Raw genomic sequence first — 23,291 nt, 5'->3', positions numbered from 1 at the left:
AGAGAGGGCGTGAGGGAGATGGAGGTCAGACGTGTGCGTCTGCGTTTTCCTCCTGGCTTGAATCTGGGTTAGGTAAGCAACCAGGTAAATTATGGTGAATTCCAGATGGAAAAGGATTTTCTCCTGTTCTTGGGATGAAACCCAAGAAAACTGCAAGCCTCTTAGAGAAGCTCTGCTCCTGGCTGGTGCCTGAGAGAGAGAACAGAAATGGGTGAAGGAGTCTGGGCCAATGGGCCCGAGACATCCCCCAGTACCCCTGGTCTTCATCAATGAGACATCTGTGCACCCAGGAGAAACTGGAAGTGCTGGGTAAACAGTGGCCTGGAGTCAGCCTGGGGATGGGAAGATAAGGCCATAGAAGGTCATGATTTCACAGGACAGGCCAACAAGATACCAGTGCAGGATGCTCACAGACAGGAAAGGCTGGACAAACCAGCCCAAGGGCCAGACATGAGTGTCCCCACCCCACCTTAATGCCTGGGTGGTAGTCTGACCTCTGAGGACTTAGGCCACTTTGGAGGGAAGGGCAAGGAGGAGGGCAGAGGAACCATAACTCACTAAACTTGGGCTCTGAGGTAATGAAGTTAATATGGCCCCCTGGGACTGTTTTGGTCAGATAAGACTGAATTACTCATCAGTGGGAATGGGGGCTGAAGAGCAGGATGATTCATTAGAGAACATAAAGTTTCATTTTCTGCTGTAGTATATAATTTCAACTCCAGTCTACTAGCCACAGCAGACACAGGATTCTTGCCCATTGCTGTCCTGGCAAAGGGAAAGAGGACAAAGAGGACTGAGTGGGGTGGTGGGGGATGGCAAATCAGGAGCCTAGAAGGATCCAGGGGTGCTGAGGGATGGTAGGAGGACACTGGCACCCCTGTGTCTTGGGAGAGATGGGGAAGAGGTGCTGAATGAAACAGGGTGGAAGAAGGACAAACAGCTGGAGCCACTTCACACTTTTACAAGGGCTTTGTATCTGGTTATTTATTATTAGCAATAGAAATAATACCTTACTTTGTACTTTCATTTACAAAGCATGTCTACATTCATTACTTAATTTGATTCTCCCAATTTAGAATCATTCATTCCTTCATTCCTTCAACCAACCAACAATTATTAAGTATCTTCTAAGTCTCCGGCAGAATACTAAGGAATGGTATGGTCTCTGGTCTCAAAGGAACTCAGTCTAGTGGAGAAAAGACATGGACATTTCAGGATGACTACAGTGCTATAATAAAGTATGGACAAAAGTGCCCAAGATGAGCCAGGAGAGGGGCCTGCTTACTGTGTGGGGGTTATGGCAGTCAGTTGGGGTGATATCTGAGCTGGGCCTTAAAGGAGGACTAGAATTTTGCTAGGTGGGGGGTGGGGGAGGACATTCCATGCAGAAGGAAGAGATTTGCAGTCGCAGCGGCTTGGACAGATGTGGTTGGTTCAGGCAGGGTGGGAAATCCAGCAGATTGCGGCCCAAGGGGTGTGCGCTGGAAAAGGGGCGGGGCGGGGCGGAGGCAGGGTGCTGGAAGCTCTTCTCCCTCCTTGCCTGCTCTGGGCTCACTTGTTCTTTGTCACTATCTCCACTAGAGGGCAGGCAAGGAAAGGCAGCTGGCCGCAAAGAGGCCAGCCCGTGGCTTGTTCAGTGTGCCTTCCAAGGGCTTGCTTGTTAGTAAAATGATCTTAATTGATACTAATATGTGGAAAAGTGTTGAGAGGTGGTATATTGGGAACAAATATTAATAGCATCAATTCATAACAGTAATGCCAACACTGAACTTTTATCACTTTAACTGCAATAGTCATGGTAGGTGGAAAAAGAAGCTGCCATTTTCGGGTTATGAGACCTTAGGCAAATCACCCTGAGCCTCTGTTCTCTTCTGCAAAAATGTCAGCCCCCCAGAGATACTCATGGAAACATGTAGGAAGGTGCTGAGCACAGGACTGGCGAGCGCATGCTTAGAAAATACAGTCACTGAATCTGCGTATTTATCATGAAAAACAATAAGCACCTTAATTTGTACTTTTGTTTAGAAAACACTCCACATGCTTTATTTGATTTTCCTAATTTTCCTGTGAGATAACTGACTGAACAGGTGGGAATGATTGGTAAAATGAGATTTGTGGTTAAACCCAGGAACTTGAATGTGAGTTGGAGCATTACTGTCAAATCAAAGTACTTATTATTTGATTATCTGGTTTGTGGAGAGAGGTTTTTCCCTTCTTCTGTACACCTCAGTTCCTGTTTTCTCTTGTTTTTTCCTATGAAAATGATAGAAATTAAGTCAACTTGGCTCCTTTTTGTTTAGTTTTGAGAGAATTGGAGTAGGAAAAACATTTAAAAATTTATGCTTTTGAATACTTCCTGACAAAAATATATAGTTTTAAAATATGTTAAAACAAATAAATCACAGTGAAATAAATTACAGGAAGTTAGGACCTCTCTGGTACCTTTTTAAAAAAAGGAAATAGGACACTTAGCTTGAAGAACATGAGATTCACAGGGTTATGACCGCTGTCATTTACTATTTGTGTGCAAACCAAGCAGAAAAGGATTTAGACCGATTTCGCATACCAAGTGGCACAAAGAGGGCTGATGGGTAAAAGCTATGCAAGACTTTGGCTCAGTGTAAGACAGAGGTGGTGATGAAGGCTGGTTAAAGACTCAATAGTAGTAATGAGTCCCCCACGCCTGGAGGGGTTCAGCAGTGGCTGATTACCACTCAGCAGGATTGTTAGAGGATTTATGTATCTGATAGATGGTTACACAGGTGACTTGTACAGTTGCTTCTGACTGGGTTATATCCCCTCCTTCCATCTGAGATAATATTTTCAAGTATGCTCTAATACATTTTTATAGATAGGTCATATCATGAGACGGAGCTTATGACATGATTTGTATTAGAAACTAAATGTTGGATCATTTCAGTTAGGGTCCTAAAGATTATTTAGAAAAAGTATTAAAACCATTTTGTTCCACGGGAATGAATATATTTAGTGGCACTAGTTCTTTGTTTCTGCTGCTTCTAGTCCTATATGAAACACACATATAGAACTGTTGAATCACTATATTATATACCTGAAACTAATATAACACTGTATGTTAACCATACTGGAATTAAAGTAATAATAACAGAACCCCCCAAAGAACCCCTGGAGTTCAGGGAGTGTAAGTGACTTGCTCAAGGTCATGCACTTAATAAGCAAAATGGACTGTGTTTCATTTCCTTAAGTTATCCATATCCCCATAACTCACAAGCTGCTCCCCACCCAGAGACGTGGCTGTGGTTCCCCAGCTGGCTCTTACAGTCTTCCTGGGACTGGTGTCCTGGCCATGAGTCCAGGCCCTGCATCTGAGCCTTGTTCTAGTTTGCAGCCACCGATCACTATGTCTTTGGCCTTCTAGGCCTCACTGGAGCTCTGCTCAAACCATGGGGTATCTTCTGGAGTCAATATACCTTTTCAGAGGTCCTACCATGTGCAGAGGGCATGCAAGCAATGGGGCCTCCCTGTTGCTGTCTGCTTCCACCCCAAGCCCTCAGGACACTGCATCAATCAGTTAGCCCTACTTTCTCCCATTGCCCACCACTGGGTCTGCCCCGCCAAGCTTGCAACCTGGGACGACCAGCACTATCCGGACCCCAGCATCTCTGCATACAGTGCAAACCAAGGCTAAAGAAGACATTTTATGACATGCCCTTTCTGTCAGGCTTCAAAGAGAGCCTGATTAGCACACTGAGAGGACAAGTTAGAGATGAGTGATGACAGGCCAGACTCAGCCCTGGGTAAACACTCAGACCTCTGCCACTCTATGAAAGTACTGTTTAATAAGGTGGATGAATTGCATTGGGAAAAGCATATATCAAAGAATTTTGTTGATAGAAAAACAAACTAGCCATCTTAGCTCGTGATTAAAAAGGCTTGACGTGTGTATCAACTCTACATGCTGCAGTCACATAGAAAGAACTGAAGATGAGTTTTTAGCTTGACTATAGAGTACAATGATCTCAGTGACTCTTGACCTCTTTAGGATGAACGAGGAGGAAATATTTTTCAAGTTTCAAATCAAGAGCTTAGTCTTTCCAAAGTCTGCCTATGGATTTGAGATTCTGATTCCTTCTCACAAAAGCCCTAGAGAGGTTTTCAGTTAGTTCATCCATGATAGTTACAAGGAAGACCATTCCTACTACTGTTCAGATTCCCTGCAGCTCAGATCAAAGGTCAGCTGAATAATTTCAGTGCAACTCCGTTAACATGTTGCCCAGGGTACCATAAAATATAGGGACCCCAGAGAATGGCAAGGAAAAAAAAATCATAAATCAGATTTTTCTAAAAACATTAAGAAATGAAATCGGGCAAACATCCTTGTCTTTGTTTTATAAATTCAAGAATTTTCTGACAGGGACTCCGTGTGTCAGCTGAGATTTCAGAATACACTGGTGTCCAAATGCCCTGCTGATGTCATATTCTACCATTCACGGCCATTTTAATGGAAACTTTTAATTATACTTTTTTTTAACCTCCTCATAACTTTTGACAAAGTCAGCCAGGACTGCTATCACTTTTGCCATATTTATGACACTGCTTGTTTTCTAGGAAGGGAATTAAATATGCAGAGTTTACTTTTTTGTTGTTTTTTTTTTTGCAGAGTTTACAGTTTCAAAGAAGACAGAACTTGGGCTAGTCTGACCTGACTAGACAACCTTTCATTATTAGCTCATGGCAGGTAATAAAAAGATTATGGCTTGAAGGTAGAGTGGGGTGAATGTACCCTATAAAAAGGAAAAATTCCATTGCTTTTTTTCCTTCAAAGCTATTCTTATTTTATAAAACACCGTTTTCCTGAATAACCATCTTTTCAGAGTTGGATTCATAATTCCAAACAATTGCATTAGATGCAGTCTTTGAAAGGCATGTCACTTGCTCTTTGATCCGAGGGAGGGGTCCTCCCACAGCCGGACTAGGTCGTTTGCTTTGACCAGGTCATCCTCACTGTGACAAATGAAAACAGCTGTGGGGTGGGGCCACCATGGTACTGTTAGCATACTCTTTAATTTCTTGGTTTCGGCGTCATCCTATGACTCAACTTGGGTTCAAGTGGTCACAATCCATGCACTATTTGAAATATAATCTCTCTTTTTTTTAAATTTTATTATGTTATGTTAGTCACCATACAATACATCATTGGTTTTTGATGTGGTGATCCACGATCCATTGTTTTCATATAACACCCAGTGCTCCATGCAGTACGTGCTCTCCTTAATACCCATCACCGGCTAACCAATCCCCCCTCCCCCCCTCCCCTCTAAAACCCTGTTTGTTTCTCAGAGTCCATAGTCTCTCATGGTTCATCTCTCCCTCCAATTCCCCCCCCCCATTTTTCCCTTCCTTCTCCTAATGTCCTCCATGCTATTCCTTATGTTCCACAAATAAGTGAAACCATATGATAATTGATTTTCTCTGCTTGACTTATTTCACTTAGCATAATCTCCTCCAGTCCCATCCATGTTGATGTAAAAGTTGGGTATTCATCCTTTCTGATGGCTGAGTAATATTCCATTGTATATATGGACCACATCTTCTTTATCCATCCATCTGTTGAAGGGCATTTTGGCTCTTTCCACAGTTTGGCTATTGCAGACATTGCTGCTATGAACATTGGGGTGCATATGGCCCTTCTTTTCACTACATCTGTGTCTTTGGGGTAAATACCCAGGAGTGCAATTGCTGGGTCATAGGGTAGCTCTATTTTTAAATTTTTGAGGAACCTCCACACTGTTTTCCAAAGTGGCTATACCAACTTGCATTCCCACCAACAGTGTAAGAGTGTTCCCCTTTCTCCACAACCTCTCCAACATTTGTTGTTTCTTTCCCTGTCCATTTTTGCCATTCTAACTGGTGTAAGGTGGTATCTCAATTTGGTTTTGATTTGGATTTCCCTGATGGTTAATGATGATGAACATTTTTTCATGTGTCTGTTAGCCATTTGTATGTCTTCTTCAGAGAAGTGTCTGTTCATATCTTCTGCCCACTTTTTGACTTGATTATTTGTTTTTTGAGTGTTGAGTTTGAGAAGTTCTTTATAGATCTTGGATACCAGCCCTTTATCTGTTGTTTCATTTGCAAATATCTTCTCCCATTCTGGGGGTTGCCTCTTTGTTTTGTTGACTGTTTCCTTTGCTGTGCAGAAGCTTTTTACCTTGATGAAGTCCCAAAAGTTCATTTTTGCTTTTGTTTCACTAGCTTTTGGAGATGTATCTTGAAAGAAGTTGCTGTGGGTGATGTCAAAGAGGTTACTGCCTATGTTCTCCTCTAGGATTTTGATGGATTCCTGTCTCACATTGAGGTCTTTCATCCACTTTGAGTTTATTTTTGTGAATGGTGTTAGAGAATGGTCAAGTTTCATTCTTCTGCATGTGGCTGTCCAATTTTCCCAGCACCATTTATTGAAGAGACTGTCTTTTTTCCATTGCATGTTTTTTCCTGCTTTGTCAAAGATTATTTGACCATAGAGTTGAGGGTCCATATCTGGGTTCTCTATTCTGTTCCATTGGTCTGTATGTCTGTTTTTGTGCCAGTACCATGCTGTCTTGGTGATCACTGCTTTGTAATATAGCTTGAAATTGGGCAACGTGATGCCCCAGCTTTGTTTTTCTTTTTCAACATCTCCTTGGCGATTCGGGGTCTTTTCTGATTCCATACAAATTTTAGGATTGTTTGTTCCAGCACTTTGAAAAATGTCATTGGAATTTTGATCGGGATGGCACTGAAGGTATAGATTGCTCTGGGTAGCAGAGACATTTTAGCAATGTTTATTCTTCCGATCCATGAGCATGGAATATTTTTCCATCTTTTTGTGTCTTCTTCAATTTCTTTCATGAGTGTTTTGTAGTTCCTAGAGTATAGATCCTTTACCTCTTTGGTTAGGTTTATTCCGAGGTATCTTATGGTTTTTGGTGCTACTGTAAATGGAATCATTTCTCTAATTTCTCTTTCTATAGTTGCGTTGTTAGTGTATAAGAAAGCAACTGATTTCTGTGCATTGATTCTGTATCCTGCCACATTACTGAATTGCTGGATGAGTTCTAGTAATTTGGGGGTGGAGTCTTTTGGGTTTTCCACATAAAGTATCATGTCATCTGCGAAAAAAGAGAGTTTGACTTCTTCTTTGCCAATTTGAATACCTTTTATTTCTTTTTGTTATCTGATTGCTGTTGCTAGGACTTCTAGTACTATGTTGAACAATAGTGGTGAGAGTGGGCATCCTTGACGTGTTCCTGATCTTAAGGGAAAGGCTCTCAGCTTTTCCCCATTGAGGATGATATTCGCTGTGGGTTTTTCATAGATGGATTTTATGAACTTGAGGAATGTTCCCTCTATCCCTATACTCTGAAGAGTTTTAATCAGGAAAGGATGTTGTATTTTGTCAAATGCTTTTTCTGCATCAATTGAGAGGACCATATGGTTCTTCTCCCTCCTCTTAACGTGTTCTATCACACTGATTGATTTGCGAATGTTGAACCACCCTTGCATCCCGGGGATAAATCCCACTTGGTCGTGGTGGATGATCCTTTTAATGTATTGTTGGATCTTATTAGCTAGGATTTTGTTGAGGATTTTGGAATCCATATTCATCAGGGATATCGGTCTGAGATTCTCCTTTTTGATGGGGTCTTTGCCTGGTTTGGGGATTAAGGTAATGCTGGCCTCATAGAATGAGTTTGGAAGTTTTCCTTCTGTTTCTATTTTTTTGAAACAGCTTCAGTAGAATAGGTATTAGTTCTTCTTTGAGTGTTTGGTAGAATTCCCCAGGGAATCCATCAGGCCCTGGACTCCTGTTTTTTGGGAGGTTTTTGATCACTGCTTCAATCTCATTACTGGTTATTGACCTATTCAGGTTGTCAATTTCTTCCTGTTTCAGTCTTGGCAGCTTATAGGTTTCCAGGAAGGCCTCCATTTCATCCAGATTGCTCAGTTTATTGGCATATAGTTGTTGATAATAATTTCTAATAATTGTTTCTATTTCCTTGGTGTTAGTCGTGATCTCTCCCCTTTCATTCATAATTTTATTAATTTGGGTCCTTTCTCTTTTCTTTTGGATAAGTCTGGCCAGTGGTTTATCGATCTTATTAATTCTTTCAAAGAACCAACTTCTAGTTTCGTTGATCTGATCTACTGTGTTTCTGGTTTCTAATTCATTGATTTCTGCTCTAATTTTAATTATTTCTCTTCTAATGCGTGGCTTAGGCATCGTTTGTTGCTTTTTCTCTAGTTCTTTAAGGTGTAGAGTTAGTTGGTGAATTCGGGATCTTTCTATTTTTTTGAGTGAGGCTTAGATGGCTATTTATTTCCCCCTTAGGACGGCCTTTGCAGTATCCCATAGGTTTTGGACCGATGTGTTTTCGTTCTCATTGATTTCCATGAATTGTTTAAGTTCTTCTTTGATTTCCTGGTTGACCCAAACATTCTTGAGCAGAGTGGTCTTTAGCTTCCAAGTGTTTGAATTTCTGCCAAATTTTTTCCTGTGATTGAGTTCCAGTTTTAGAGCATTGTGGTCTGAGAATATACAGGGAATAATCTCAATCTTTTGGTATCGGTTGAGACCTGATTTGTGACCCAGTATATGGTCTATTCTGGAGAAAGTTCCATGTGCACTCGAGAAGAATGAGTATTCTGTTGTTTTAGGGTAGAATGTTCTGTAAATATCTATGAGGTCCATCTGGTCCAAGGTATCATTCAAAGCTCTTGTTTCCTTGTTGATTTTCTGCTTAGATGATCTGTCCATTGCTGAGAGTGGAGTATTGAGGTCTCCTACAACTAACATATTGTTATCAATATGACTTTTTATTTTGGTTAACAGTTGGCTTATATAGATGGCTGCTCCCATGTTGGGGGCATAGATATTTACAATTGTTATATCTTTTTGTTGGATAGACCCTTTAAGAATGATATAGTGTCCTTCTGTGTCTCTAATTACAGATTTTAGTTTAAAATCTAATTTGTCTGATATAAGAATTGCTACCCCAGCTTTCTTTTGAGGTCTACTGGCATGGAAGATGGATCTCCATCCCTTCACTTTCAATCTGGAGGTATCTTTAGGTTCAAAATGAGTCTCTTGTAGATAGCATATGAATGGGTCCTGTCTTTTTATCCAATCTGCAACCCTGTGCCATTTTATGGGAGTGTTTAGGCCATTCATGTTGAGAGTGATTATTGAAAGATATGAATTAATTGTCATCATGTTGTCTGTGAAGACGTTGTTTTTATAGATTGTTCCTGTAAATTTCTGTTGTAGATCATTCTTGGGGTCTTTCTCCTTTTATAGAACCCCCTCCTTAATATTTCTTGCAGGGCCAGCTTAGTGGTCACATATTCTTTCAGTTTCTGCCGGTCGTGGAAGTTCTGCATCTCTCATCCATTCTAAATGAAAGCCTTGCCAGATAAAGTATTCTTGGCTGCATGTTCTTCTCATTTAGTACCCTGAATATGTCTTGCCAGGCCTTTCTGGCTTGCCAGGTCTCTGTGGATAGGTCTGACGTTATTCTGATGTTCCTCCCTCTGTACATAAGGAATCTCTTCCCCCTAACTGCCTTTAAGATGGTTTCCTTGGTTCTAAGATTTGCAAGTTTTACTATTACATGCCCGGGTGTTGGCCTGTTTTCCTTGATCTTAGGAGGGGTCCTCTCTGCCTCTAGGACTCGAATGTTTGTTTCTTTTTTTTTTTTTTTTTTAAGATTTTATTTATTTGAGACAGAGAGAATGAGAGAGACAGAGAGCACATGAGAGGGGGGAGGGTCAGAGGGAGAAGCAGGCTCCCTGCTGAGCAGGGAGCCCGATGCAGGACTCGATCCCAGGACTCCAGGATCATGACCTGAGCTGAAGGCAGTCGCTTAACCAACTGAGCCACCCAGGAGTCCCTGAATGTTTGTTTCATTCCCCAGATTAGGGAAGTTCTCAGCTACAATTTGCTCAAATACATCTTCTAGTCCTCTGTCTCTCTCCACTCCCTCCGGGATTCCAATTATTCTGACATTGGAATGCTTCATGGTGTCACTTATTTCTCTGATTCTATTTTCATGGATTCTGAGTTGTTTTTCCCTGGCCTCCTCTTTTCCTTTTTATCTATTATATTGTCTTCTAGGTCGCTTATTCGCTCTTCTGCCTCATTTACCCTAGCTGTTAGATTATCTAGATTGGATTGGATCTCACTGATAGCATTTTTAAGTTCTGCCAATTCACCTTTTATTTCTGCCCTTAGAGATTCTATGTTGCCATTAATTGATTTCTCCATTCTAGCCATTGTCCTCAAAATTGCTAGCCTGAATTCCATCTCCAACATCTTGGTTATATCTGCATCCATTTGTAAATCTGCAGCATAAGTCACCATCTCTGAGTCTTTTCTATTTTGGGGGCTCCTCCTCCTAGTCATTCTGTTGATGGGTGTTTGAGGGAATGTATAGAGTCCAAATTATTGACCAGAACCCAAGCAAGATGCACCTGTTTTCTTGGGACCTTAGAGTTGCTGGCCTCTTGTGTTCCCAGCCTGTCTTCTGTGGGAGGGGCCTGCCGCGCTGTTACTCAGGCAACCCTGTTTGGGTGGAGTTGCCCTGCCCCCCTGTGGTGGGGGATGGGCTCAGCGGTAATCAGTTTTGGGGGCTTTTATTCTCTGGCGGCTTTCCCTGGCGGCTTTCTGCGTCTCTTCTGCGAGTCAGAGCAGAAGAGACTGTTTCCAACCCTCTGCCTCAGAGCAGAGAGATTGCAGTCTGTTCTTCAGTGAGCTCTCCAGGCCACACTGTCTCCGTTTCTGTCCATGCTGCTATAAACTGCAGCGTCCTGGGTTGTGCGCCCCTCCGCAGTGCTCCCAGTCATGCCTCCAGGTCAGAGCAAGTCTCTGCCCTTTGTGCTTCTAAAACCGCCAGCCGCTCCCAGTTCGTGAGCGCGAGACCCCGCCACTCCGGGTTCCCGCCCCGGGGGCTGCCCTAAAGTCCTTTCCCCGCCACTACCGGCCTGTGAGTCTACCCCGTCCCCCGCGCACGAAGCTGTCACTCACCAGCGATGTAGGATCCCCACGGCCGGGCACCCTCCCGCTGCCGTTTATCCTCCGATATCTGCCCGCAGAATCAGGGCTCCCCACTTCATACCTCAAAACCAACCGCCTGAGATATTCTGTTTGTAGAGATCCAGATCTTCTTACATCTCAGGCTGGTTTTGTGGGTGCTCAGAGTGGTCTGGTAGATATCCAGCTCAATTCTGGGGACCAGTTGAAATAGGGTCCCCTACTCCTCCACCATCTTTCCCCCCTCCTGAAATATAATCTCTTCTATCAACTTGTCTTTTTTATGAATAGTACCTTAGGCATATGGTTAATACAATTTATTTTACGAATAGATTTGTCAAAGTGCCAGAGTTTATTTCAGAAAGATGTACAGACAGAGAGGCCTAATAATCTTGACAATCTTTCATTTCTAAATTTACGGTGGTACCCTCAATAATGGCCTCCAAGTCAAAGTTCTGCAATCTAAAAATGACCAGCTCTGTTTATTAACTTTGGCAAAATGAAGCGTCTGATTCAGAACCAATCAATACTTTCAAAATAAGAAGGACCAACAAGAAAATATTAAGCTCCAATCCCCAAATGTTAACTCTGGCAGGTATAGAAGTGCAACTTTTTCTAAAAGCTTTCCTTTCCCAAGAGTATTCCTGGGGCCATCTAAATCTAAGAATATCTTTAAAATTCTAAAAATTTAATCTCACGTTCATAGCAGTATCTGGCATATGCTAAGTGCCTAAGAAATCTGAATACTGAATAAAACAGTTATTAAAAACGGGGATCTTGAAGAGATTGTCAGGATCATCCTGTCCAACCTCCTAATTTTCAGATGAAGGAAGAGAAGTCCAGAGAGGTTGATTCACTAGTTCCAAGCCACACAGCTAGTTATTGGCAGAGCTGGATCTAGAACTCAGGATTCCTGACCTCAAACCCACTTTGCCCAAAGGCCCTTTCTCAGCTTCCTATGTGCTTGGATTTCTAAAGACTGAAGAAGCCTGGGGCCAAGAGCTCAGACCAACCTTCCCTATGTGAACATATAGGCATATGTTACATTATGTATTAGGTTACATTACAGTGGGGATCTGCCTGGGTTTCATTTACTGGGAAGAAATCAGCTTGACTTTTCCCGAGAAAACTACCTTTAAAGTAATGTTACTTTAATCTGAAATGTTTTGTTAAAAACAAATTAATTAGTGCAGAAATCATTCCAATATAAGAGAAGCTAATTATAATGCCTTAGATTTGGATGGTTCTTTACTATTCATAAAGTGTGACCTATATTACCTGGTAGTTCTGTTCCTTTAAGTATCAACTGATTTGCTAGGTGTTAGCTGGCTGTTGGTAAATTAATTCTCAGTGGTGTTATAACTGTGAGAGATGAAGGTGTGGAACCTACTAATGATTCCCAGTGGGTAACGGGCTCCTCTTTGGTGTGGTCGAAGAAGAAAAGGGGTTAAGAGATGAGGCAGCATATCAGTGGAGTGACGGGGCAGGGGCAAGGCTACCTGACTCACCTCTATTTACCTATGTTCCAGGCCAGCCCACTCTCTTAACCTCAGTGCAGCCATAATTTATTTGAACAGGAGGTGGCTGAGTATGTACTTGACCTCAGACACCAAACACCCAAGTTTCCAAAACAGTAAATGGTGAAGTCAGCCTGGTATCACAGGCTTGCAGGTGAGCCCAAAGCTAAGGACAAGAGAAGCCCTAATCCAAGATTAGCTTCATCACCGAGGTGAAAGAGTTGAATGATGCCCAGAGTTGACCAGTTATCTCAGGAGCTGCTGCAGGATGGCAGGCCCTCCCTGCCCCACCGCTCTGCGCACACGGACATTACCTGCCTTGGCTGGTTGACTTTTGCTCCTGAAGACAACAATAATCGAATCACATCCAAGTAGCCACCTTGGGCAGCGAGGAAGAGAGAAGTGGCTCCATCCTGAGAGAGGTCAAAATGAAAGGGTTTGAATCATCTTTCACGTTTATTTTAAAAGAAATCCAATTAAAAATGCATCCATTTAATACAACTTTCCATTTCTGTCCCCCACTTTGTTTTCATATTCATGGTTAGTGTTTTATTCTTTGAAGAATAGTCTAAAATATCATAGTAAGTCAGGTGGAAAGGTAACACTTCAAAGAGTCTTATAAAGATAAGTTATAATAAATGTAATGACTGTTCACTCTACACAATCTTGATCATGGAGCTTATGATCCACCCCCTTGGCAGCAGCCTCCAGGCTTGTCCAAATAGCCAGTCATCATTTTTCTCTTGTCTGCACAGACTTCTCGTTAGCGGCCACCTGCTTTCGTTGTGGGATCTTGGGGTTAACCCCCTTTTGATTAGTTTAACAAATACATACATTTAATATTGTTTTCCACTTCAATTCTTTTGTCAAGTAAGGGCTCAGTGTTAGTTTAAAAACAAACACAGAATAAAATCTATTAATAAGAACAACAAACAAGTCCCCCAAACCTGTTTGGTATGTTGTTGTTTTTTTTTTATATATATATATTTTTTTTAAGATTTTATTTATTTATTTGACAGAGAAAGACACAGCGAGAGAGGAACACAAACGGGGAGTGGGAGAGGGAGAAGCAGACTCCCCGCCGAGCAGGGAGCCTGATGCGGGACTCGATCCCGGGACTCCAGGATCATGACCTGAGCCGAAGACAGTCGCTTAACCAACTGAGCCACCCAGGCGCCCCTGTTTGGTATGTTTTATGAATCAGAAATAAAGGTGTCCTTTTAATTAGATCTTTCCTACCCCTTTCTCTTTATTGCCCCTTTATCCACGTTCCCCCAACACACCGTTTTTCCAAGCTTTGAAACAAAAGATGCTTCTAGAAAAACTGCCCTGGTGAGACTATCCATGAGCTTGCTCCCTGACAGCCAGGACACAGCAACTACACCTACAAACAACGAAGCAGTCCTGCAGAAAAGCTCAAAGCAAGCGCTTGCTTCCATTTTTCTTTAGTGTTGTTTTTTTTTTTTTTCTTTTTAAATGAGTGTCTATGTCTTCTGGGCATTTTTTTCTTAAAGACATGTCATTGGTAATGGCAGCAAAGACAGCAATTAGCTCAGAGCATGCATCCTCCCCAGATGCTCACTTCACATAGACAGCATTCACAGAGCGTGCTGAGCTTCATTATTTTTAGACCACAGTGGAAAACCCGAGCACATCCTAGTGGAAAACACCTCACTAACCCAGTTAATTACCACCCCTCCCATCAGGAACATTAACCACAAGTTAAAATACAAAGCGCTTTTCCCTGCAAGTCCAACCAGGTGGAGGGTGCTGGATTTCTGGTGGGTGTCAGCTGAGCTGCCAGACTCCTCTTAAGGCAATCATTAAAAAATTACTCAGCCTGTATAGATCTTTAAGCAGATGTTTGATATGGGGATGAAATGTTCAGCTGCTCCTTACTGTGTTGTCACAGAAAATCCATGGTGCTCTTAGCAGCTGGTAACTCTTAGAAATTTTCTAAAACGGATATCCAAGCATTGCAGTTTTTACAGCACCCGACACATTTCTTCTGTTCCTAGAAGCTTTCAGGAGTCATTGACCGGGGATCCTCCATGTTTCAATTGTTTTTAGTGGAAACAATTATATTTGGATGGTTTGGGTAAGAGTAAACATCTTACATAAAATGGAAGTTTCAGTGCATGAAATTTCTTGAGTCACTTCATAACAGAGAGGAATTTAGTACAGGAATGGGCTCTCCCCAAACTCTGCATTTCTAGGATGATGTGCCACCCTGGGTGAGCCTTTTGGATGGAATGTTATCTAACAGTACAACTATGCCAGTCAATCTGGATTGCTGACTATCAGTGGTAATGGGATGAAAATCACAACTCATTTTCCTTTTCCAAAGACTTGGGCTCTTCCTGTTCAACCACACACATACACACACACACACACAGAGACTCATTCATGCTCTCAGATATACTTCATTATATGCAGCCAAAGAAATAGCCAAAGCTGTAGACCCAGGTTCCTTAGACTTGGCCACCCATCAGAACCATCTGCTGCCCAGCTGTGCCCTCAGAGATTCCGGATTAGTCTGGAATGGGCCTGGAAGACCCCCCCTTTTTTTTTCCAGTTCCCTACGTGATTCTAATGGCAGCCAGAGCTGAGAATCACTCTTTCAGACCTGAATCAAGTAATTCAGTCATTCAAACGGGAAAGCCACACGTTCAAATGGTGTTACAGATTTTGAAGTGCAAAAGGGTAATGCTCGTTGCTATGTACTTCAAAGAGGTCTCTGATGTGGCAGTCAATTGTGTAAACTCAGGAAAGGTGTGCAAATGGTAAAGTTCACATGGACACATCTCACTACTTGTCTGTGAAAGTATGGTGCCATAGTGCTAAATATCTGGTGGTGGGATAGCCTAAAATACGATTCCTACGTAACTGGCAGTAGGTTCTTTCACTCCTCATGAAGATACTCTATCAAGTCACTTCATCTCCTCATGTTTTATTTTTGTTGTTGTTGTTGTCCAAAACCAGGATAACATTTGCCATAAGTCCTTTGGAATGACAGTGACAATTAAAAGAGCCTTTAGGCAATGAGCTAATTGTTAATTAGCTGGAACAGACCCACACTCACGGTAGATGCCTCTTGAAGGCCGATGGTGTGCATGTACTTTACAGTTCTTCCACCACCCCAACCTCACTTCTCTTCCAAATAACTTGATTTCTCCTTCATGTGTGCTCTTCCTCCTGGGTAACTCTACAACAGGAGCATTATTTTGCTTTTCAGCAAGTCCATATGCTGGGCTGGTTATCTTATGGGTAAGTACGTGTCACATGATTTTTGAAGATCCTAAGTACATACATTATATGAATATTTCATATGTACAAGAGATTTAAGAGGGTAGAACAAAGATGGGTAAACAAGATTATGTGTTTCTCCACAGAAAAAGCTCATCTGGTTAAATCTTTTTCTTTGATGTCTCAGATTAAAGTCCTACTGTTCATTAAAAACATCTTTGAGTGGCGCCTGGGTGGCTCAGTTGTTAAGCGTCTGCCTTCGGCTCAGGTCATGATCCCAGGGTCCTGGGATCGAGCCCTGCATCAGGCTCCCTGCTTAGCGGGAAGCCTGCTTCTCCCCCTCCCACTCCCCCTGCTTGTGCTCTCTCTCTCATATGTCTCTCTCTGTCAAATAAATAAATAAAATCTTAAAAAAAAAAAAACATTTTTGAAGGTGGCATTTCCGACCTCTGAATTTAGACTGCAGTGCTGTGTGTGAGGAGGGGATAGGCAAGGGTCCACCTAACGTGCCCTTGAAAATGCACTCACGTAGAGTTGGTCGTGGATGTTGGCTCCATGCTTCAGCAACGTCTCCACCACCCGCATGTGCCCGTACTGACTGGCAGCCAACAGGGCCGTGCCCCCATCCTGCAAAGTGGCAACACGTTAGAAAGGGTGCAGGCACATGTTTACCAAGCAGATGCTCCTTACAGAGGGAGAGCTTTGGAAAAGACTTACCCCATAGATAACAACAAACTCACTTTTCCTTTTTCATCTTGTTCTCTTTATATTCATGACAAGGTTCCTCCTAAAGGCATCACGTTGTACAGGTGGATGACTCGCTTGGGATACATTACAGTTACTGGACAATGTTATTGTGAGTAATTCCCCAGGTCAAATGCAGAATCATCTATTTGCCTCTCAATAAAGGAAATGAAGCATAGAAAGTCTGTGCCAGTCAGTTTTGTCTTGGAATTACCCGAATAGTCTCCTGTGTCTTCTGGCTAGAGACCCGCTTGACAAAGGCTGGCTTCTCCCTGTGGTTTCCCCTCCAGCTGCGGGCCTCTGAGATTAAGGTGATTTATGGATTAACCATCTGGGGCCATAGTCTTCAAGGAACAAGGTGTGCGTCCATTAAGAGTGGATAACTGCTGCACTGTGAGCCTCTCACCATCCTGCTTAGCGTTTTCCTTTGAACATGTGCCAGTTTGTCCAGATCTCTTTTAAAATGTGGGCCCTAGAACGGATCGGAGCCCAGAACAGTAGATGTGGTCTGACGGGGAATGGGACATTCCTTTGTTCCGTCTACTACTCTACTTTTATTTCGACAGCCTAAATGAGAATTAGCTTTTATGTCAACCACATCACACTACTGACTCACTGAGTCTGTGGTCAACTGAAACCCTTGATGGTTTTTCTCAGGTACTGCAGCCAAGGCATTATCTTTTCCCATCTACAGCTAGGGAGCTGTTTGTTTGGCTCTGTGAATTGGTCTGTGGATATCTGTCCTAATTGTAAATAATGCAGGAACATGTCATCTGGTTCTGAAATACAAATCATAACTCTAAGATAGTGTGGTGTCTAAATTTGGGGCATAGAGTGTTTATCCAAAATGCCTGCCCTCCGTCTCCCACCCTCACAGGGTCTGATTCTGATGAGGCCCAGAAACAGGCTTTCTGACCAGTCACGTGAGGGGACTGTGGTGTGAAGGTGTCAGGTGGGCCTCACTTGGAGAAACACTGTCGTAAGAGCTCCCTTGTTCACAGGCTGTGGCAGGGGGGCACTTGAGCTGTGAGGGCTGAGGCTGGTGGTGGGGGCCAGTATGGGTGGGGTGTGGGGCAACAAAAATTGCAATAGTAGCAATGAGCACCAACATTTCCAACTTTCGTTCTGTTGATTTTTCTCTTTGCCTAATGAGGTAAGAGAGTAGATAAAATATGGTGATTGTCATAGAAGAGCTGGTACCTTTTATTTTTATTGTTTTATTTATTTATTTTTTAAGTAGGCTCCATACCCAGCATGGAGCCCAATGTGGGGCTTGAACTCATGACACTGAGATCATGACCTGAGCAGAGGTCCAGAGTCAGACACTTAACCAACTGAGCCACTCAGGTGCCCCTGTACCTTTTACTTATTTACTTATTTTTAAAGATTTTACTTATTTGAGAGAGAGTGCGCGCGCCTGCATGCATGTGTGTGTGTATGTGTACAAGCAGGGGGAGTGGCAGGCAGAGGGAGAAGCAGACTCCCCACTGAGCAGAGAGCCCGATGTGGGGCTCGATCTCAGGACCCTGAGATCATGATCTGAGCCGAAGGCAGACGCTTTACAACTGAGCCACCCAGGTATCTTTGTACCTTTTTATTTTTAAAAACACATTTTGTGGGATATAACTTTAATAACGTTGAGAACAATTGTTGAAACAAAGGCAGTTTTGATGACAGGATCATATAAAAACTCAACGCCTCTCGACATTCTCTTCTTCCCATGGAAAGTTCTCGGACACCTGCAGTTGACCTAATGGAAACATTTGGAATTGCACTCTGGGCCCTGTGGTGCAGGGACAAAGGCTTTAAGCCAGCATTAACTTGTTAACCAAGAAGACTGAAGCAGCCATATGGTGCTGCATGATCATTCTGACTTAGTTAAAAGAGTTGAGATTTACATTTGTCGAACTTTCTATTTTTAGTTGTATTACTTTTATAATGACAAATAAAATGATAATATAAAAATATACACACACATATATTTTGGATTATTGTATATTATATTCAGCATGTATGGAGGCATGTGTACCATCCAATGGCACATTCAGAACAGACTGATCCTATCTGAAATTCAAATCTACTTAATAGCATCTTAACAGGAAAAGAAAAAAAAACCACTGGAAACTCCCCTGATATGCAAATATCACATACAAAGGATTAAGAAAACCTAAAAGATTCCAAGTAAGGCAAATTTCCAGGAATTTTTTTGGTTATGATTAGGCTCTAAATAAGTTGATAATTCCAAAAATGTTAAAGCAGTTCAAATTCTCCTACTATAAACCATTATCATGTAAAATGATATCATGAACACATAATTGATCTTTCTGCAACCTAAGTTTTCCTATCTGTGTGTTGAACATGAAGAATCAATGACTTCTTTAAAGGAAGAATCATATTTCCTTGCCCAACTATATAAAGTGTGATCATGTATTACATAGTTCAGTGAGGACATCTCAGAAAGTAAACTGCCTGTCAAATCGCCCTCCTTAGAAATCTCTCAGATTCACTAAGAGTGGCTTAAATACTTTGACAGTTCCTATGAGAGCACTGGGATTAACCTTGAAGTAAAAAAAAGCCCATGAAAACAGGGGGTTACAAAACACCTGCTACTGTATCCATCCTGATAACAAAAATTAGTGTCCCAAAGTAGAAAGCTACCAGTGCAAGACAGAATCTAAATAATTCCCCATAAAATTACAAACCCAGAGTAAAAATATCATTTTTTTTTTTACTTTTTTAAATTAACATATGATGTATTATTTGTTTCATGGGTACAGGTCTGTGATTCATCAAAAAATGTCATGTTTTGAATTGATTCCCTAGGACTACCTCTGAGCCATTACAAGTAACTTTGTGAAACCCACCTTCTTAGGCTTGAAAATCTTATAAAAAGAGTGGGGCACCTGGGTGGCTCAGTCAGTTAAGCATCTGCCTTTGGCTCAGATCATGATCCCAGGGTCCTGGGATTGAGCCCCATGTCAGGTTCCCTGCTCAGCGGGGAACCTGCTTCTCCCTCTCCCTCTGCCCCTCCCCCTGCTTGTGCTCTCTCTCTCTCTTTCTTTCTCTCTAATAAGTAAATAAAATCTTTAGAAAAAAAAAGAGAAGCACAAATTCACACTATGGATGGAGAGACATGAATACTCATGATTGCTAACATTCTTCAACAGGGTATGAAATCAAGAAATTTCTCTTACTTTGGTCCTAAATTCACTGGATGCTCCAAATTCAAAGAGAAATCTCACGACGTCATTATGTCCTTGCTGGGCAGCAAAGAACAGGGCAGTTGTACCTGACTAGGAGAGAATAAGCAGCTGGTTTTAAGACATTTAGTTACATTACATTTGATTTATACATTTGCAAACTAAACAAAATATCCTTGTATGTAAGCCTTCTAACATAGGAGGGGGCTACATTTGAACTGATTATATTCCTTGTTCAGAGAAGTGAGAATATGAAAGGAGAACTTTATTGTTGGTATAATGGGATGAATGGTGGACCTAAAAGGTATTCCTTGTCCTAATTTTTGGAGCTTGTGAATATTACCTTCTGTGGCATGTGACGTGATTAAGGATTTTGAGAAGAGGCACTTATCCTGGCTTATCCTGGTGAGCCCTAAATCAGTGACAACTGTCTTTATAACAGTGAGGTAGAGACCCATTTAACACAGAAGAGAGGAAGAAGCAATGTGACCACAGAGGTGGACATTAGGGAGTTGCGGCCATAAGTCAAGGAATGCCTGCAGCTACCAGAAGTTGAAAGAGGTAAAGAATGGGTTCTCCCCTGGGGCCTCCAGAGGGACACACCTTGAATCTTCTGGCCTCCAGAATCCTAAAAGTATAAATTTCTGATCTTCGAAGCCACCTAGTTGGTGGTAATTTGTTACAGTGGCCACAGGGAACTAACCACCATGCTTGCTAACATGGGCATTCATTCATAGAGGAAAGAATTCCAGCAGAGTTCTGGTTACAAAGTTAAGCACCCCAGAGTAGAATGAATCGAAGTAATTCACTCAAATGGATTCAAAATATTTCTCAAAAGAGGACACAGGAACAAGAAACAGCCTGGTTCCAAATTTTAAACCGGATCAGTGTTACTCGGAGACACAAGTTTTAGCATCCTCTCTTCCCAGCCATTTTTACAAGCCTACTCAAAGATTGGTAGCCAAATTGTTGTGTGATAGGAGCAAATTCATCATACTGCTCTTGTGGGCAATATATATTTTTCATATAAAGATGCTCATCACTCCAGTGCTTTGAGCAAGGATGAAGCTAACATTACGCTTTGCCAGGCACAGTGAGGAGAAACACCTTCCATGACTTACCCAGAAGTCTTAAAGTGGTAGGTTCTCACCCAGGTGGGAGAAGCCAGGAGGAGCAGGCCCTAAGGATTACTGATGACTCTGAAGCTTGTTCTTAAGTGTGTATATACATGTGTGTGCATGTGTGCATGTGTATGAGACAGGGAACAATTAGCCCAACCATTGTGGCAGAACACAAGCCGATACCTTCCCAGTCATGACCTTCTATCTCAGGTTATGCCCCCAACCAGACGCTGCCCAGGGGAGGCACAGGGCATGTGACCATTCCCGGAGCCTTTCAGGAGTGATTTTCTCCTTGGTTCCCACAGAAACAAGTGGGAAGTATCCTCTTATTGCTTTCTTACGGTGGAGAACGTTGAGATCCAGAAACCTGAAGATGTAAACAGGTCTGGATGAAGAAACTTGGCTAGCATAGGAAAACTCTCATCTTAATAGACATTAAATTTTAGACACTACCAGAGATAATTTCTAGAAATTGTTTCTTCACTAAGAAAAAGGATTTTTCACTAAGATTTTGTGATATATTAATTAAAAAATCATATCATAGCAGTTTGAGTCAATTTTGGAACATACACGTACCATTAATCATTGTGCACATGAATGTGGCAATCTGTGGACAAAAGAACCAGACTTCAGTCTGGAATGTGAATAAAAGTCTTAAAAGCATGTGCTTTACTATTGTAACCCAGGGCTTCATGACAACTGCACACATAGTTCCTATCCCTGAGAATTTTAGCCAATATTGCTGGTTCTTTAGAGCAATGGTCTCTCTGGATCATTAGCCTCCTGTTCTTGCAAGCTCTGTGTACCTAGATAGCCACCCAAAGAAAACAATGACAGGTACTTTTTCAGGAAACAAAGTTTTTTGTTTGTTTGTTTGTTGTTTTTTTTTAGGAAACAAAGTATTTTGATATGGGTTAATTGGAAAAGTGGATTAAGAATGAACCCAGGTAGAAGCCTGCTATATGAGTAACTTCCATAGCACGGCTAGGTACTCTCTGATTGCAAAACAGATGAGGTGAGGCTGGGGCCTCTCTTTGGCAGCTCTATCACTGGAGGCTGACATGGCCTCGGGAAATTCAGGAGACCACTGGGAACTCACATAGCATCATTATTTGAGCCACACGGTTACCTCTAAATTGGGTACACTTTGGTAAGTCCTTGAGGGCCATTTTGTTCAATGCACAATAGTTTTCATATCCAAGAATATTAGTCGAGCAGTTGGAACCAAACAGATAAATATAAAACCATATAAACCATACATTGGCTGGAAAGCAAACAAATGTTCCTTTTCTCTCAGCTTTTCACAATTGTTCTGAAGATATTTTTGTGTGTGTTGAACTTGCCCTTCAGGATAAAGTTTTTTGAGTAAGCAGATCTAAATCATATTGTTTTTATTAGAGAAAAATCTGTCTATTCTTTAAAGTTATAATAAACCAAGACTGTGAAGCATAAAGGAAAAACAAAAAGATTAGGGTAATTTCAAACTATAATTCTAAATGGGCCCAAACATTTTCCTCCCAGAAGGAAATTAGCTGCTGATGTGAAAAAGGGCCTAAAACAATGCTCCAGTGTTGTGAAAATTGCTCAGAAGAATCTGTCTGTGAGATTGGATTTGCTATAGTCTGTATGGCTCCTCTTGATAGATCAGACTTGCTGGTCCAGGGCTATGGAGAACCAGACTCCAGATTCTATCCATCAAGTGTCACTCTTCCATGGTCCACAGCCAAGGTGACACCCAGAGGGGAAAGGGGAGGGACTTTACATGCCCCACGGAATATCCAGCCCTCACATCTGGGGTTTCCAAATTTGTTCCACTCAGAGGGAGCAGTCCAGCCTGGAAGATGGGGTGTACTGATTGATGAAAGTTTGGTTGATGACTCATCTTTTCTGAAACAATTGTAGGGCAGGCCCCCGAATAAGACTGGATCAAGGAAAATCAAGAGCTCCAGTTTGGTTTGGAGCTTGCCCCAGGATGCCATCTTGGGTCTGAGTTAGTGTGGACTGAGAGGTCAAATTCACTTTAGGGATGACCTAGAGGCCCTAGATCAGCTTGGAAATAAATGGACTCCCCTCAGATCAGACTCCCAAAGTATGTTAAAAGGCCCAGCCTCCCACCACTCTTCTTCATTGGACCAAGAATGGATCCTCTAGCCAGACTGAACTCCCAAGATGGCTTTTGAATGAAGCATAGGGACAGGCTCACATTTTAGTTCAATGTTCACCACATGGCCTTTTTGGGGAGAGCTTATTTAATATGTGGCCAATCAGAGAAGTCCTTTGAAATCATGGTTTGACGAAGAAGGCTGAGAGAGTCTAGCAAGTGAGCCTCATTCAGAATAGGTTGGTGACCCAATCCTTCTAAAAATACAATGATCTCTGTGAAAATCCTATAACTTCTATAGCACCTCATCCCAAG

General features: G+C 42.0%; 1 protein-coding gene across 8 annotated transcripts in view; it reads right to left on the bottom strand.

The window, feature by feature from the left end:
• Window positions 1-23,291, bottom strand: part of ANKRD29 (ankyrin repeat domain 29) — a 66,749-nt gene that overhangs the window by 17,215 nt on the left and 26,243 nt on the right. For 7 of the 8 annotated variants that reach the window (XM_064577802.1, XM_064577805.1, XM_064577807.1 and 4 more), the window contains 3 exons: window positions 19,749-19,847; window positions 16,339-16,437; window positions 12,879-12,977 (listed from right to left, as the gene is read on the bottom strand). In XM_064577802.1, coding sequence (XP_064433872.1) covers window positions 12,879-12,977; window positions 16,339-16,437; window positions 19,749-19,847 — 297 coding nt within the window. The remainder of the gene's footprint in view (window positions 1-12,878; window positions 12,978-16,338; window positions 16,438-19,748; window positions 19,848-23,291) is intronic. The other variant, XM_064577806.1, reaches the window with a different exon arrangement.

Source organism: Mirounga angustirostris, unplaced genomic scaffold, assembly GCF_029215605.1.
Source record: "Mirounga angustirostris isolate CCGP_5_RB_7025 unplaced genomic scaffold, mMirAng1.0.hap1 SCAF_14, whole genome shotgun sequence".
Classification (NCBI taxonomy): domain Eukaryota; kingdom Metazoa; phylum Chordata; class Mammalia; order Carnivora; family Phocidae; genus Mirounga; species Mirounga angustirostris.
This window is presented reverse-complemented; position numbering and strand designations above follow the sequence as displayed.